General features: G+C 56.1%; 2 protein-coding genes across 2 annotated transcripts in view; one reads left to right on the plus strand and one right to left on the minus strand.

The window, feature by feature from the left end:
* The window catches only part of APOA4 (apolipoprotein A4), a 12,141-nt gene extending 1,962 nt beyond the window's left edge, over nt 1-10,179 (plus strand). The window contains exons 2-4 of the mRNA XM_077777624.1: nt 7,676-7,758; nt 8,128-8,254; nt 9,044-10,179. Of these exons, the coding sequence (XP_077633750.1) occupies nt 7,710-7,758; nt 8,128-8,254; nt 9,044-10,022 (1,155 nt within the window). The 5' untranslated portion in view covers nt 7,676-7,709 and the 3' untranslated portion in view covers nt 10,023-10,179. The remainder of the gene's footprint in view (nt 1-7,675; nt 7,759-8,127; nt 8,255-9,043) is intronic.
* APOC3 (apolipoprotein C3) lies at nt 9-2,386 on the minus strand. Its single transcript, XM_077778226.1, has 4 exons — nt 2,307-2,386; nt 1,614-1,681; nt 1,327-1,450; nt 9-237 (listed from the first exon to the last, which is right to left on the minus strand). The coding sequence occupies exons 2-4, from the start codon at nt 1,666-1,668 to the stop codon at nt 117-119; spliced, it is 300 nt and encodes a 99-aa protein (XP_077634352.1). The 5' UTR covers nt 1,669-1,681; nt 2,307-2,386; the 3' UTR covers nt 9-116.
* Nucleotides 10,180-14,296: the final 4,117 nt, after the last annotated feature.

Here is a 14,296-nt window from a genome sequence, read left to right on the forward strand (position 1 = left end):
TGGGTCTGGGGCGGGGTGGGGTGGGAGGTGAGAATGCTGTCACTTTCAAGTGACTTTTGGGACAGCCCAAGGAGGCGGCAGGATGGATGGGCAGGAAGACGTGGTGTGTCAAGGTCTCAGGTTTCAGAGGCTGGCGTTGGTCTGACCGCAGAGGTGGAATCCCAGAGCCCAGAGAATTTGCCTGTGAGCGTGCTCCAGTAGTCTTTCAGGGAGCTGAAGCCACCGGTCACCCAGTCCCTGAGGGTTAAGTCAGTAAGGGGAAGCAGTGGAGGGGGGGTAAGAGCTCATGTGAAGGCGGCGGGGCCCCTGCCGTCTCCTGGCTGGCTCTCCGCCCACCCTCTCAGCCTCATCCAGCAGCGCCCCTGACACCTCAGGCGGAGACCCTTTCAGCCGTCACTTCCTGCAGAAGAGATGCTGGAGGGGGTGACGCGGCCCCAGCACAAGTCCAGCTTGTTTCTCCAGGTTGGGGCGGACCGCTGTGCCACCATGGGCCTGAGGCAGGCCGGAGGGGAGGGATGGGGTGCGAGATTTGTAAAGCCGGGGCTGTCATTCTATTCGAGGCAAATGATGCCCGCTCGGGTTGTACAACCTGGCGGCTCTGAGTAGGGTGGGGCAGAGGGAAGCAGTCTCTGATCAGGAAAATCATCAGTGGATGAATTAGCTGTGTGATCTGGGGGGAGTCACTTAACCTCTCTGAGCCTCCATTTTCTCATGTGCAAAATGGCAAGAATAACACGCCCTCCACGGCCGGTTCTGAGGACTGTGGAATTCTGTGAGTGCCTCAGCTCTGTAAATGCTGGCCGTCTCCCCGGGGAGGTGCAGAAGGGAGCAGGGGAGAAGAGAGGACTAGAAGGCAGGGCAGAATGGGAGAGGAAGCACAGACGACTGTTCACACTGGCCCCAAGTCTTGGCACAAGGCAGAAACACACACACACACACACACACACACACACACACACAGGCTGAAAATTGGATTGGGTGGGGCCTGCCAGGCCAGCCTCCACCAGAAGAAGAGCATGGAAGCCAGAGCCAAACAGGGCCCCCTTAGGGCCGTGCAGGGTACCTATAGGAGAAGGGAGGGCCCACGAAGGGAGAAGAGGCCAGGAGGAGAGGAGGAGGAAGGAAGGATGCAGAGCCGCCGCCTCCATCTCTGCAGCCCGAGAAAGCCCCGGGAGGGCCCAGTTCCAGAGACCAGAGCACAGGAGGCTCAGGCAGGCGCAGGTCCTGGTGAACGTGGGGAAGCCACGGCCCCACTGCTGGGCTCTCCTGGGTCAGGGGCGGGAGGGGGCCGGAGCCGGCGCTGAGCAGGGAGACCTGAGGGCGTACCTGGCCTGCCGGGCCACTGGGAACTCCCGCACGGTGGTCAGCGTGTCCTGGGCCGTCTTGGTGGCGTGCTGGACATACCCCTGCATAAGGCCCAGAAGGGAGGGGTCCTCCGCCTCTGTAGCTCCTGCCGGGAGAGCAGGGTGGAGTGAGATAGACTGGCCTGTGGGGAGCCCTTGGCTTCGGCCCAGCCACCGGCCAGGGCCGGGGTTCCTCAAGCCGTTCCCAGGTCCTCCGGGCAGAGGACCCACCCCTCCTGATCCCTAGCCCTGTCCCCACGAGCTGCTTACGGGCGGAGGCCAGGAGCACCAGGAAGGCGGTGACAAGAAGGACCCGGGACTGCATGGCACCTCCGTTCCTGTGGGGAAGTGTGTTGAGAGAGGTACCCCAAGCACCGCCCCCCGCCCTGGGTCCTCCCTGGGGAAGTGGTGCTGTCCCTGCCGTGGATCCTGGGCTGGGTCAAGCCAGGAGGAGAAAGAGGCTGCCGCCGCCTACCCTGGGAGGCGAAGGGCTTTCAGCCGGGGGCCTCGGGCACAGCCGGGCTGGGAGAGAGCGCAGGGTCGGAGCCAGAGCAGAAAACCCACCAGACCAGGAATCGAGGCATTCTGGCCTGGTTCCTGTGTGACTTGGGGATAGATTTCTGTCCCTCTCTGGGCCTCCGTTTTTCTGTCTGGGGTAAAACTGGGGTCTAAGGCTTCTTCCAGGCCTAAACACGCAGAGCGAGGGCAAGTGTGCAGATTTGGAGCCAGTTCTGGTCCCTGCTGTGCCACTATGTTCTGTGTCGCTTTGAGCCAGTGCCCCTGCCTTCCGTGAGCCTCGGGTTCCCCCAGCATGCAACTGGGGGTGCGGGCCGCTCCGCTGGCCCCGGGGCTTCCTTGGCTCCAGTAAGCCCTTCTCCAGTCTGTGCTGGCGGGGACCGCCCTCTGCCCCTCGCCGTCCTGCTCTCCTTTTCCCTTCCCCTCCTCCTCCCCAGTAGGCATTACCTGGAGCAGCTGTTTCTTGGGATGAACTGAGCAGGCAGACCTGAGTCTTCTGACCTGGTTTATATTGTCTCCAGGACAGCGGGCACAGAGGGCCCAGTGAGCCGGACAAAGGTCACCTGCTGATCAGTCTAGACCAGGGCCCGAGGCAGCGTGCCCAGACGCAGCCAGGCCTGCTGGGAGAGTTGGGAAATCTCGAGGCGCCCACACTGGTCTCCTGCCACCCCTGCGGCCCAGAGGGGGCCAGGGACTAGGGGTACCCCACTTCTTCCAAGCAGCCTGGCTCCCCAGGGAGAGGCAGGGGAGAGGCATCAAGGGACAAGCCGGGGGTCACTGGGCCCCCCCACCACAGCCCTTCCCACATGCCTTTCAGGTCCCTCCCCGCACTCCGCCCCTTTGGCCCTGGAAGCAGCCTGGAAGGGGTGGGGGCTGGACTGAGAAGCTGACGAGCTTCTTCAGGCCTGGGAACAACTCAGTATTGGGGTGCGGTGTCTGGAGTGAAGTCACCAAAGACCTGTGGCTTGTGTGGGGAGCGGAGACACAGTTGACTCCACACAGCCCCCTCCCCAGCTAGGCCCACGGCCTTTGGCCCACCCTTTCTCCCCCCCTCGTTGTCTCCTTGCCCTCTGGACCCGCTGATAACACTCCCTGGGGCAGGAGCTGGGGCGCCAGGCTCGGGCCCTCCCCAAACAGTGACAGTGGGGGGTGATTTCTGGCTCTGAGCACCGCTCACCTGGGGCCTCGGTTTCCCCAGCGCTCACAGCAGCCTGGACGGCGGAGCTGGAAGGGGCGGAGGTTGTGGCGCGGCCAGTGCGGTGGGGAGCGGGGACAGAAGAGCTCTGCGGGGGCTGTCCACGAGAGTCCTCGGGCCTTCCTCGGGTGAGGTGGCCCTGGGCCCACAACGGGAGCCATCACCTGGATAGCAGGATCGGGGAGACTAAGACTTTGGAGCCAAGAAATCCCAAGTTCAAACGATGCCTGAGGCTCTTAAGTCATGTGACCCAGGAGCAGAGACCTCATACCTCAGAGCCTCAATCTGCTCCTCTTGTAAAAGGGGGTAGAATGCCGATATGCCAAGAGTTGTGGTAGAAAATAAATGAGATAACGTACAAAGCAACTGGTTCATGGAACAGGCTTGATAAATCTTTTTTCCTCCCAAACCCCTTGACCGCCTCTAGACGGCATAGTCCGGAAGGCAGGAGGAAATAGGGCTTTTGGCAGGCAGCCATCTTCCCGGGAAGAAGCAACAAAGCCCATGGTGTGAAATCAGAGGCCTGAGAAAGTGGTCTGGCTCCACCCTCAGAATTCTTTAGTGTTTGCTAGGACTTGAAATTTCTCCATTAGAAATTAATTTCTCTGACTTAGATCTTGTATTCTATTAAAATGCAAATAGATTCCTATGAAGTGGATATTAATAACCCCATTTTGTCGCTGACAGACCTAAGGTTCAAAGGGGTAGAGATGTACCCAGACACACATAGCCCATCACTGGTAGTTCTGGGAACCAGAATCCAGGTCTTCAAACACCAATACTGGTTCCAAACAGCTCGGAGCGATGAGACCCTTGGAGATTTATCATTCACTCAAAGCTTAGAGTAGATCAGTTTCAGATCTCTTCCTGAGCACAGACTTTGGTGATGGGGTGGGGAAGAAAGGAAGCTGATGAGGTCACTGTAGGATCTGAGCACAGGGGAGGGTAGAGAGCAACTGCGCCCACGTTACTCTTCTGTCCTAGCCTGTCCCTCAGCCCCAGAGGCGAAGGCCACAGTGGGAATCCAGGTTCCAGGCTGGGTTGGAGTACAGAGTCCTCAGCCCCTGGGCCTGCTAGAATGGGCCGGCTGGGTCCCTTCACCCTGGGCCCTCCAACTCCCTTCCCTGTGTGTGTGTTGGGGGGGGGGGGCTCTGGAGGACCCTATCCTCTCTCTCCAATATGGCAATGGGCCCCTGGGGCCAGGGAGGTCAGAAGATGGGGACAGAGAGACCGAGCGGGTGGTGCTGAGCTGGGTAGAGGACCCAGGGGTGCGGGCCCATGCAGCAGGGGCGTGGCATGCCGTGAGTCCTGGGACTTTTTCTCTTTCAAAGGGCTGGGCGCATTGGGTGCCCCTCCTGGCAGCTCCGGCTTGGGTCTTGGTAGGGCTGTCTCAGGAGGGGCCCTCTCGGGGGCCAGCCTAAGCTGCCCCTCTCTCTTTTCTCTCTCTCCATCCCACGCTGGCTCCTGGGATGAGGTGACTGCTCCAGGCCTGGCCCACAGACTGGCTCTAAGGAGTCACCAGCCATGGTGAGGAGGGGGCGGATGGAGGCTTGACCAGCTGGGGCCCAAGCTGGCCCTCTGGGGCTGGGCTGACTCTCTCAGCTTGCTTGCGTCAGGGCGAGGCCTAGCACACAAGCCTCTGCGGTCCATGTCCCTGCCATTAGGCTGGACGGGGAGCCCCGATTCAGCCCTGCGAGCCAGGGGATCCGGGTCACCATGCCTCTCCACGCTGGAAGTCCCTCTGATTATCTCACTCGGATCCTTCCTATAACAATAGCAGGAGCTACCCTTCTTTAATGCTGTCCTGGGAGGAAGGCCAGAGAGAGCATCTGTGGGGAATGTGTCCATGTGGCATGCCTGTCCCTGGCTGGTCCTCAGCTCTCCCCTCCTGACTCAGAGCTCTGGGCTGACCCCTGGTTTTGTCCTTCTGGGTGGACGGGAGGGTGGCCCCGTGCTGGACTTGCAGCCCCATCGTGTTACCAACCGCTAGGGCTGTGTTGCAGAGACCCAGGAGAGTGAGCACACAGAGGGACACAATTTGCCCGGCATCATGTGGGCCCCCTGTGTCTGCCGCTGGGGCTGTCCCCTGTGTCACGGGGCCAGGCCCTGCTGGAGAGGCCAGCGTCTGGGCCCAAAGAGAACCAGAGGCCCAGCCGGAGGCAGAGTCGGCCGCTTGAACGCCGTGAGGCCGGGCAGCCATTCTTCTCCCGCTGCCGGTGCAGATCGGTTCACAGGGTGATGCAAAACGTGCCCCCTGACTTGGGGAGACGTCTGCATTCACTAATGGCACCCACCCCCGACACGCCAGGGAGCAGCACACCCTCCTCGCGGTTGTGGCCGCCGCACAGGCCTGCACCAGTCCCTCCGCAGGGGAGGGAGCCTTAGCTCCGTGCGCACACTCATGTGATTTGCATGCTTATGTGAATCTGTGCACGGCCAGGCAGGTGCTCTCACACATGCTCCGCGAGGTGCAGACACCCCCGGTGTGTGTCCGCCCAGGCAAGTGAGACAGGACCTGTCACATGCTGGTGGCACCTGCTGTTTACACTCTAAGTCCAAGAGGTCAGACTGCAGCAGAGGTGTCCTTGGTGACTCATTGCTCTTTTCATCTCTGGCCCCGGGGGAGGGGCTGGGGCCACTGAGCACTGACCTTTGTGCCCACCTGAGACTGGACTGTGCCCGACTCGGGAGCAGGAAGAGGAGCGATAGGTCGGTGTGGCAGGGAGGGAAGGCTGGCAGGTGAAACGTGGCCAGTGCTGTTCCCTGACACTGTTCCCGGCGTGACACAGTCTCATTGAGTCCCATGCGCAGCTGAGGCAGCTGAGACTCAGAGATTAGGAGATGTGCCCGAGGTCACACAGACAGTGAGTGGGGAACCGAGACGCAAACCCAGGGAGCCCGACTCCAGAATCTGAACCCTTGACGACTACTGCCAGATGGGGAGAGCTGCTCCAGGAAGGCGGGGCTCCCAGAGACTGGAGGCGACCATGGCGGTGTGGGCACACAGCCGGGTGCAAGCGGCCCAAGGCCTTTTAGTTGTCTTCAGTCCCGTGAGGCAGACGTCAAGCCACTTCTGGAATATGAAAAACGGAGGCCCGATAAGTCAGGGTCAGCATAACCGGGGGCTATTGTGGTGGCTGGTGGCCAGGAGTCCACCCGTGTGCCAGGCCCTGTGCTCCCGGATCAGAGCCACAGGGCAGTGGGAATGGGTTTCATCTCGCAGTCACTGCACGCGGCATGGTCCAGCAGAGGGGCCCACGCGAACCAGGCTGCGTCACCTTCTTGATGGATGGCTTTCTGTAATTGTGTGTACGGCCTGTTTGTAGAGAGCGGTAGAAGTTCTATAGAAGACCTTCTGCCCCCCACCCCCCAGCCCCAGTGAGAAGCCCCCCAAGAGGGTGAGGTCCTGCGATTCGGCACAGGCTGACTAGTCCCATCCAGAGAGGGCGGCCAAGCTTGAGGGCTGCTCTCCCTGCATCATACACCCCGCGGGGACTCCCAGAGGGCTGGGCCTGACTCCGCCCTCTCTCTGGAGGGATGAGCATTCTCCTGGACCCCCTTCCAGGCCCAAACCAGGAAACCAATATTATTATTAATAACGACCAGGACTGTGTAGTGCTTATTCTGAGCCAGGCATTATACCCGTAGCATGAGCAAGATCTAATTTATTATGCCCAGCAACCCCATGTTTCAAAGGAGAAACTGAGGTTCAGAGCTTGGCCAAATTGAGTCACTTGGCCAAGGTGGCACAGTTGGGCAGTGGCAGGATACAAAGCACACTTAAAATTAACCCTTTCAAGAGGCACCTGGGTGACTCAGTCGGTTGAGCGTCCGACTTTGGCTCAGGTCATGACCTCGTGGTTTGGGAGTTCGAGCCCTGCGTTGGGCTCTGTGCCGACAGGTCAGATCCTGGAGCCTGCTTCAGATTCTGTGTCTCCCTCTCTTTCTGCCCCTCCCCTGCTCATGCTCTGTCTCTCTGTCTCTCTCTCAAAAGTGAATGTTGAAATTTTTTTTTTAATCAACCCTTTCAACACAGGGCTCTGCCCACTCCCCTCCTCCTGGGGGCACCTTGACCAGAGCTCTAGATCTTAGCTTGCCGTCCCTGTCTGTGACTCTGGGTGTCCCAGTCCAGTGTCTGGTGCTCTGAGATAGAGTCAGTTTGGGGAATGTGTGGGGCGGGGGGACTCTTTCCCCTGAGGCAGACAGAGGAGGTGTGAACTTTACCCCCCAAACCTGGCTCAGACCCAGAATCGCCAGCAGGGCCCCTGGGGCATCAGTCCCTCCCTGGCTCAGGTTCCCTGGGCCTCCTTCCCCCCACAGCTCACGGCTCCCCCGCCCCCCACTTCGTGCTGGGTGGGGCCTGAGCACAGAACAGCTCCTTCTGACCGCTGCCCAAGCCTCAGGCCACCGTCAGCTTCCACGTAGTCTTAGAGTCACAAAAGTCCAAGAGGCCTCCTGGGAATGTGTCACCTTCCAGCGTGGAGTCACACTGGGGAGGGAGGCGGGGAGGGCAGGCTGGTGGGAGTTTAAATGGCTGGCTGGCTCCGAGCCTCAGTCAGTTCGGACAGCAGCAAGTGTGCAGCTGACTGAGAGCCTCTCCTGTAACCCTGTCTGTTTCCAGAAAGGATCCAGTGCAGCCCAGCGAGAAGCCCAGGATGTTCCTGAGGGCTGTGGTCCTGACCCTGGCCCTAGTGGCTGTCACTGGTGAGTAGGAGCTTCCTTTGGAAGGGGCTCTGGGGCAGGACCCCTCTGCCACAGCTGGTGGGCAGGATGGAGAGTCTGAGGCCCAGGGAAGAAGACGGTTCCAAATGCCTGTCGTCCCCCAGCTGGACACAGAGGGCTCCCCACTTGCCACTGGGTTCATAGGAGGGCTGGCCTATTGGGAACATTGTCTCTGCTGGCCTGAGTGCCAGGCCAGCCTCACGTTCCCCTGTGGCTTCTAACTAGGGAAGCGCAGGCGGGGAGATCAGCAGTGGGGCTCCCCCACCATCAGCTGGTCTGCAGCTCAGCGCTGGTGCAGAGGGGCAAAGAAGGAGTCAGGTCCTCATGAATCGCTCTCTGCTTCCTGCCCAGGTGCCCGGGCTGAGGTCAGTGCCGACCAGGTGGCCACCGTGGTGTGGGACTACTTCAGCCAGCTGAGCAACAATGCCAAGGAAGCCGTCGAACATCTCCAGCAGGCTGAGCTCACCCAGCAGCTCAAGTAAGAAAGACACAACTTGCCGGCTGGGGCTTCTTAAAGGCCATACAATGCGTCGGCCAAGGGCTGACGCTCAGAGGCAGGAGGCCTGGGCTTTGGACACCCACTGCCCTGCCACTGACTCACCCAGTGGCCCCGAGGTCTCCAGATCTGGGATCCACATGCAGACAGGGCGTTGGACTGATAATCCTTAAGGAATCTTCTGCTTTAACTTTCTAGAGTGTGGCAAGTGGCCACGTCTTAGCATTGAGATGCATGGACGAAAGGGAGGGAGGGAAATGTCACGGGAGCTGGGTCCCAATACATTCCAGAAAGATGGGCCCCTGGGACACCATGGGAAGGGAGGTGGGGATATCTGGGGAGCCTGTGAGGGTGGGCACGTGCAAGGAAGCCAGTATTTTGAATCTGTAAAAGACACTGGGAAGGGGTCCAGAGCATAACATCCTATCAGTGAATGTGCTCTCTGTCACAGCACACCTGTGCTGGGAAGGACTTCAAAGTCTGCCTTTTCTACTTCACAGATAGGGAGGGGAAAGCACACCCCTGGAGGTCATGTGATAGGTGGGTATTGTGACTCAAGGTCAGGGGAGACTCAGAGATAAAAGGTAGTAACTTAGTCTATTACATCCACTCTCTCAAACCATGATCTAGCGCAGGGAAGGCCACAGAGTGGAGCTGGGTGAACCCGGCACCCCCAAACACTCACCTCTCTTAGGCAGGCATATTAGGAGACAAGGTCCTGGTGCGGAATGCCAAGTGTAACGGCGGCCGTCTTGTGTCTTTCCCCTGTAGTGCCCTCTTTCAGGACAAGCTCGGGCAAGTGAACACCTATGCTGATAACCTACAGAAGAAGCTGGTGCCCTTCGCCACCGAGCTGCACGAACGCCTGACCAGAGACTCGGAGAAGCTGAAGGAGGAGATTCGGAAGGAGCTGGAGGAGCTGCGGACCCGGCTGCTGCCCCATGCCAACGAGGTGAGCCAGAAGATCGGCGACAACGTGCGCGAGCTGCAGCAGCGCCTGGGGCCTTACGCGGAGGAGCTGCGCACCCAGGTCAACACTCACGCCGACCACCTGCGGCGCCACCTGACCTCCCACGCGCAGCGCATGGAGACCATGGTGCGCGAGAACGTGGACAACCTGCAGTCCTCACTGATGCCCTACGCGGATGAGTTCAAGGCCAAGATCGACCAGAACGTGGAAGAGCTCAAGGGGCACCTCACTCCCTATGCCGATGAGCTCAAGGTCAAGATCGACCAGAACGTGGAAGAGCTGCGCCGCAGCCTGGCCCCCTTCGCGCAGGACGTCCAGGAGAAGCTCAACCACCAGCTCGAGGGGCTGGCCTTCCAGATGAAGAAGAATGCAGATGATCTGAAGGCCAAGATCACGGCCAACGCCGAAGAGCTGAGGCAGAGGCTGGCGCCCGTGGCCGAGGACGTGCGCGGCAAGCTGAGGGACAACGCCAAGGGGCTGCAGGAGTTGCTGGCCCAGCTCAACAGCGACCTGGACCGGCAGGTGGAGGAGTTCCGCCGCAACGTGGGGCCCTACGGCGAGACCTTCAACAAAGTCCTGGTGCAGCAGATGGAGGAGCTCAGGCAGAAGCTGGGCCCCTATGCGGACGGCATGGAAGACCACCTGAGCTTCCTGGAAAAGGATCTGAGGGACAAGGTCAACTCGTTCTTCAGCACCCTCAAGGAGAAAGAGGAGCGGGACACACCCCTGGCCCTGCCCGAGCGGGAGCAAGAGCAGGCACCGGCCCCTTTGGAGAGCTGAGCTGTCCCTGGTGCGCCCGCGCTACCAGCAACACCTGCCCTGCCCCGCCGCCCGTCTGTCTGTCTGCCCCAAGGCAGTTCTTGTACAAACCTGAGGACACATGTCCAGTGGGAAAAGACATTACCTCTCGCTACTCAATAAAGCTGCTGAGAAACTAGTCGCAGCGTGGCTTCTTGGTGGTGGTGGGCCTGAGCTGGGCAGAAGGCGCTGCTTGGCAGAGCTTAGCAGGGGATACTGTGAGGGACGCCAAGGGCTGGGGAGATGAGATTGCAGGAGGGGTGAGGGCAGGGGGTGCTGAGCGGGGTTTAGAGGGTGCTCTAAGGAGAGGTGGAAAAAGCTGTCACACGTTATCCAAAGACGAAAGACACAGCCTGCTTATGCTCACTCAGCCAACAAACACTTAGTGAATGCCCTCCGTGCGCAGGTCACTTGTAGGAAGCAGAGGATGAGCGGCCGAGCGTCTGTGGAGCACGGCTCTGACGCTGCTTCACTCTGAGGGGGCCACCGAGGTAAGGCTGACGTGCCCCCCCGCTTTAGAGAGCTCAAGGCACAGGGTCTCTCCTTCCACAAGCTCTTCTGGGCCTTTAACTCGACTCATTTATGTGAATTTTGGTTTATCCCACCCCACCCCACTCTCATTATAGAACTGATTCACACTTATTTCAGAAAGGTATGGACACCCCTCTAGAGGGTGGTGTGGTGCCTACACTCAGCCATCAGCTGGAAATGTCCCAGACTGCAAATAAGAAGCTGGGATAAAGAACAAAAGAGCGCAGGGAATCCCCTCTGGGATGGGCAGGGCAGTGGGCAGCAGCTGGTGAGGGCCTCCGTGTGTGGTGGTGGGGGCAGCGGCCGCCAGGCGTGCCGGGCTGTCTCTGGGTCTCCTTTCATGGAGTAGTCATAGCCATGTTTCTCCCTTAGCCTCCCTTATTCCTATTACATTTCCAAACCACATACTCTAGCTTTCCTCGAAATTTCCAGAAATATTTGATTGAACTCATTTTCCGGTTGTGGCTTCCACAGTAGGTTTCTGTGACGAGCGATTCCGAGCCTCGCTTGGCGCGCCCCTTCTCTCCGGTGGTGGCTTCTCCCGCTTCGGTCCTTGGAAGCTGTGCTCGCGGCCCTGACTTGTTCCTGACAGTCCTGCTGGTTTATCGGAGGTACGGTTATCAGGCCTTATTACGGCCGGTTCCATCTTTCGAGGAGAGCAGTCTTCCTCTTTTGTTCTTGGCTAGTGTGTGGGCTGTGTCTCTACTACCTCCGTCATCTCTAGGGATATCTCCAGGGACATCTGTAGCAGCTAAGACAGTGGGACAGCTGAGATCAGGAAATGACCAGGCTATGCCCAGCTTGGCAGCCGGCTCTACCCACCATTTTCATACGTGCTCTGACACGGGGCCCAGGTCTCTCATGAGGTCCCGAGTGCAAGAAGAATGCTCTGATTTGGTTTGGGGACCCCATTTATTTAGGAGAGGATGTCCGAGCTATTTTAAGCAAACTAAAGCAAGGTTCCAGATGTGATGTATTACACAACTCCGTGAAGAAACATATGTATCTTTGTGTGTAAATGTGTAAGGAGGTAAAACAAAGTCTGTTAATTCCACAGCGAGACCTAGAATTCTTCTCAGAGAGAGAATTGTATTTGGTAGTCCATGCTGGCTGCTAAAGAGGAAACGTCGAGGAATAGGCTGGAAGGAAATGAGTTCTGTGCTTTCCCATACAGGCATTTGAGGCGGTGATAAAAAGTAGGAAAGGGAGAGAGGTTACTGAGGGAAAATAGAGAATGAAACAGTAGGCTAAAGTGCCTCCCCCGAACTCCAAAAAATGATGGCCAATGAGGACTGTCCAGTGGTAGAAAGTTATAATACAGGCATTGCAATAAAGCTGAGACTCTGTGCTCACTAGCTAGGTGCTTTTAAAAAATAGGGGTGCCTGGGTGGCTCAGTCATTTAAGCACCTGACTTCGGCTCAGGTCATGGTCTCGTGGTTCGTGAGTTCAAGCCCCGTGTCAGAGTCTGTGCTGACAGCTCAGAGCCTGGAGCCTGCTTCAGATTCTGTGTTTCTATCTCTCTCTCGGCTCTTCCTCCACTCACATTCTCTCTCCCTCTCTCTCTCTCTTAAAAATAAACATTAAAACAAAAAGACCCCAAAAAACAAAAAAAAAACCCCATGGTGTATGTACATCAACTCATATAATCTTCCCAACAGACTGACATCAAAGATACAGCAGATGAGGAAAAGGCGGTTCAGAACGGTGAGGTCCATTAGGTAGCAAGTGGTAGAATGGAGTTTTGAACCCAAGCCATCCAGCAACAGAACTATACTTTTAACTACCAGGCTGTGTAGGTAAACATATAGTTTTTTAGGCAAGCCCAGCATAATGAGAGAAGTGTAAGCCCCCCAAGAACCCCCATAGAGCAGGGGGGTTCCCACCACACAAGGGGTGGGTGGGTTCTGCTGGATCGCATGGAATCTTGAGATCCAACTTCCATGGGAGAAAGAAATCTGAAAGCTTAGGTAGTAAATTCATCAGGGTTCATCTCAGAAATGTGAGATATTGCTTTCCACTGTACATATTTTATATATAGTATTGGGATTTTAAGATACTGTTTAGTATTACTTTTTTATTGTGGTAAAAAAAATATATAACATAAAATTTGCCATTTTAACCATTTTGAAGTATATAATTCAGGGACATTAATTACAGTCACAATGTTGTACAACTATCACTGTTATCTCCAAAAATTTTTTTTTTAAAAACATTTTTATGTTTATTTTTGATAGAGGAAGAGAGAGACAGAGACAGAGTATGAGTGAAGGAGGGGCAGAGATAGAGGGAGACACAGAATCCGAAACAGGCTCCAGGCTCCAAGCTGTCAGCACTGAGTCCAACATGGGGCTCGAACCCGCGAACTGCGAGATCATGACCTGAGCCTAAGTAAGACACTTAACCTGACTGACCCACCCAGTTGCTCCTCTCCAAAATTGCTTCATCATCCCAAACATAAACTCTGTATCCATTAAGCAATTCCACATTATCAACCCCCACTCCAGCCCCTGGTAACCTCTATTCTACTTTCTGTATCTAGGAGTTCACCTGTTCTAGAGAGTTTATGTAAGGGAATCATACAATATTTATCCTTTTGTGTCTGGCTTCTTTCACTTACCATAATGTTTTCAAGGTTCATCCATGGACCAGAATATCCTTCTTTTTTTTTTTTTTTTAAAGGCGGAATAATATTGCATTGTATGTATAGACCACATTCTGTTTAGCCACTCACCCATTGACGGACTCTTGGGTTGTTTCTACCCTTTGGCTCTTGTGAATAATGGTGATATGTGTAGAACGATCTTTTCAAGTCCCTGCTTTCAATTCTTTTGTGTATATATCCAGAATTGGAATTACTGGATCATGTGGTAATTCTATGTTTAATATTTTTTGAGGAACCACCATATTGTTTTTACAGTGGTTGCAAACATTTTATGTTACCGTCCACAGGGAACTGGGTTTCATTTCTCCTTAGGCTCTCCAACACTTGTTATTTTCTGTTGTTGTTTTAATAATAGCCATCCTAATAGTATTACTTTAAAAACTATAGCTAGCGATAGATAGATAGATAGATAGATAGATAGATAGATAGATAGATGATAGATAGATGGATAGATAGATATATAGATAGAGAGAGATAGTAGATAGATAGACGATAGATGATAGATAGATAGATAGATAGATAGATAGATAGATAGATAGATAGATAGATAGATATAGTAAATAGAGAGAGAGAGAGAGATTCACCAGAGCTACTCCAGGAGCCAGTCTTGACCACGTAGCAAGACTGAAGCACTTGAACCCAGAAGAACCATGTACTTAGAGTGCCCTACAAGTGGTAGGGGTGCTTCCTGGACTTCGGCACAGCCCACATCAATATCACCCAGCGCGGTGCACTGAGAGCCCAGCCCAGACTCAGGCCTGAAGCTCTCCCAGCCACCCCTGCCTCCTCAGGTGATTTGGACATAATGGACTCCTCTACAGGCATGGGTTAGTGCCCCCAAAGGAGTGTCAGCCAGCACTGGTGTGGGCCGGGCTGAGACGCTAGCCACACACCTCCACCTAGCCCCAAAGCCCAAAGGTCAGAGGTCATTTGAAAACATCAGAGAGGTCACTACCCCTGAGGTGTCTGGTATATGGAACGGCCTTGATTAGGGAGAAGAGAGCTCAACAAGGCAAAGGAAGGGTGTGGGGCCTGCTCTCCTCCTGAGCCCACAGGGCCTTG

This window comes from Crocuta crocuta, unplaced genomic scaffold (assembly GCF_008692635.1).
Source record: "Crocuta crocuta isolate KB4526 unplaced genomic scaffold, BGI_CrCroc_1.0 scaffold271, whole genome shotgun sequence".
NCBI lineage: Eukaryota > Metazoa > Chordata > Mammalia > Carnivora > Hyaenidae > Crocuta > Crocuta crocuta.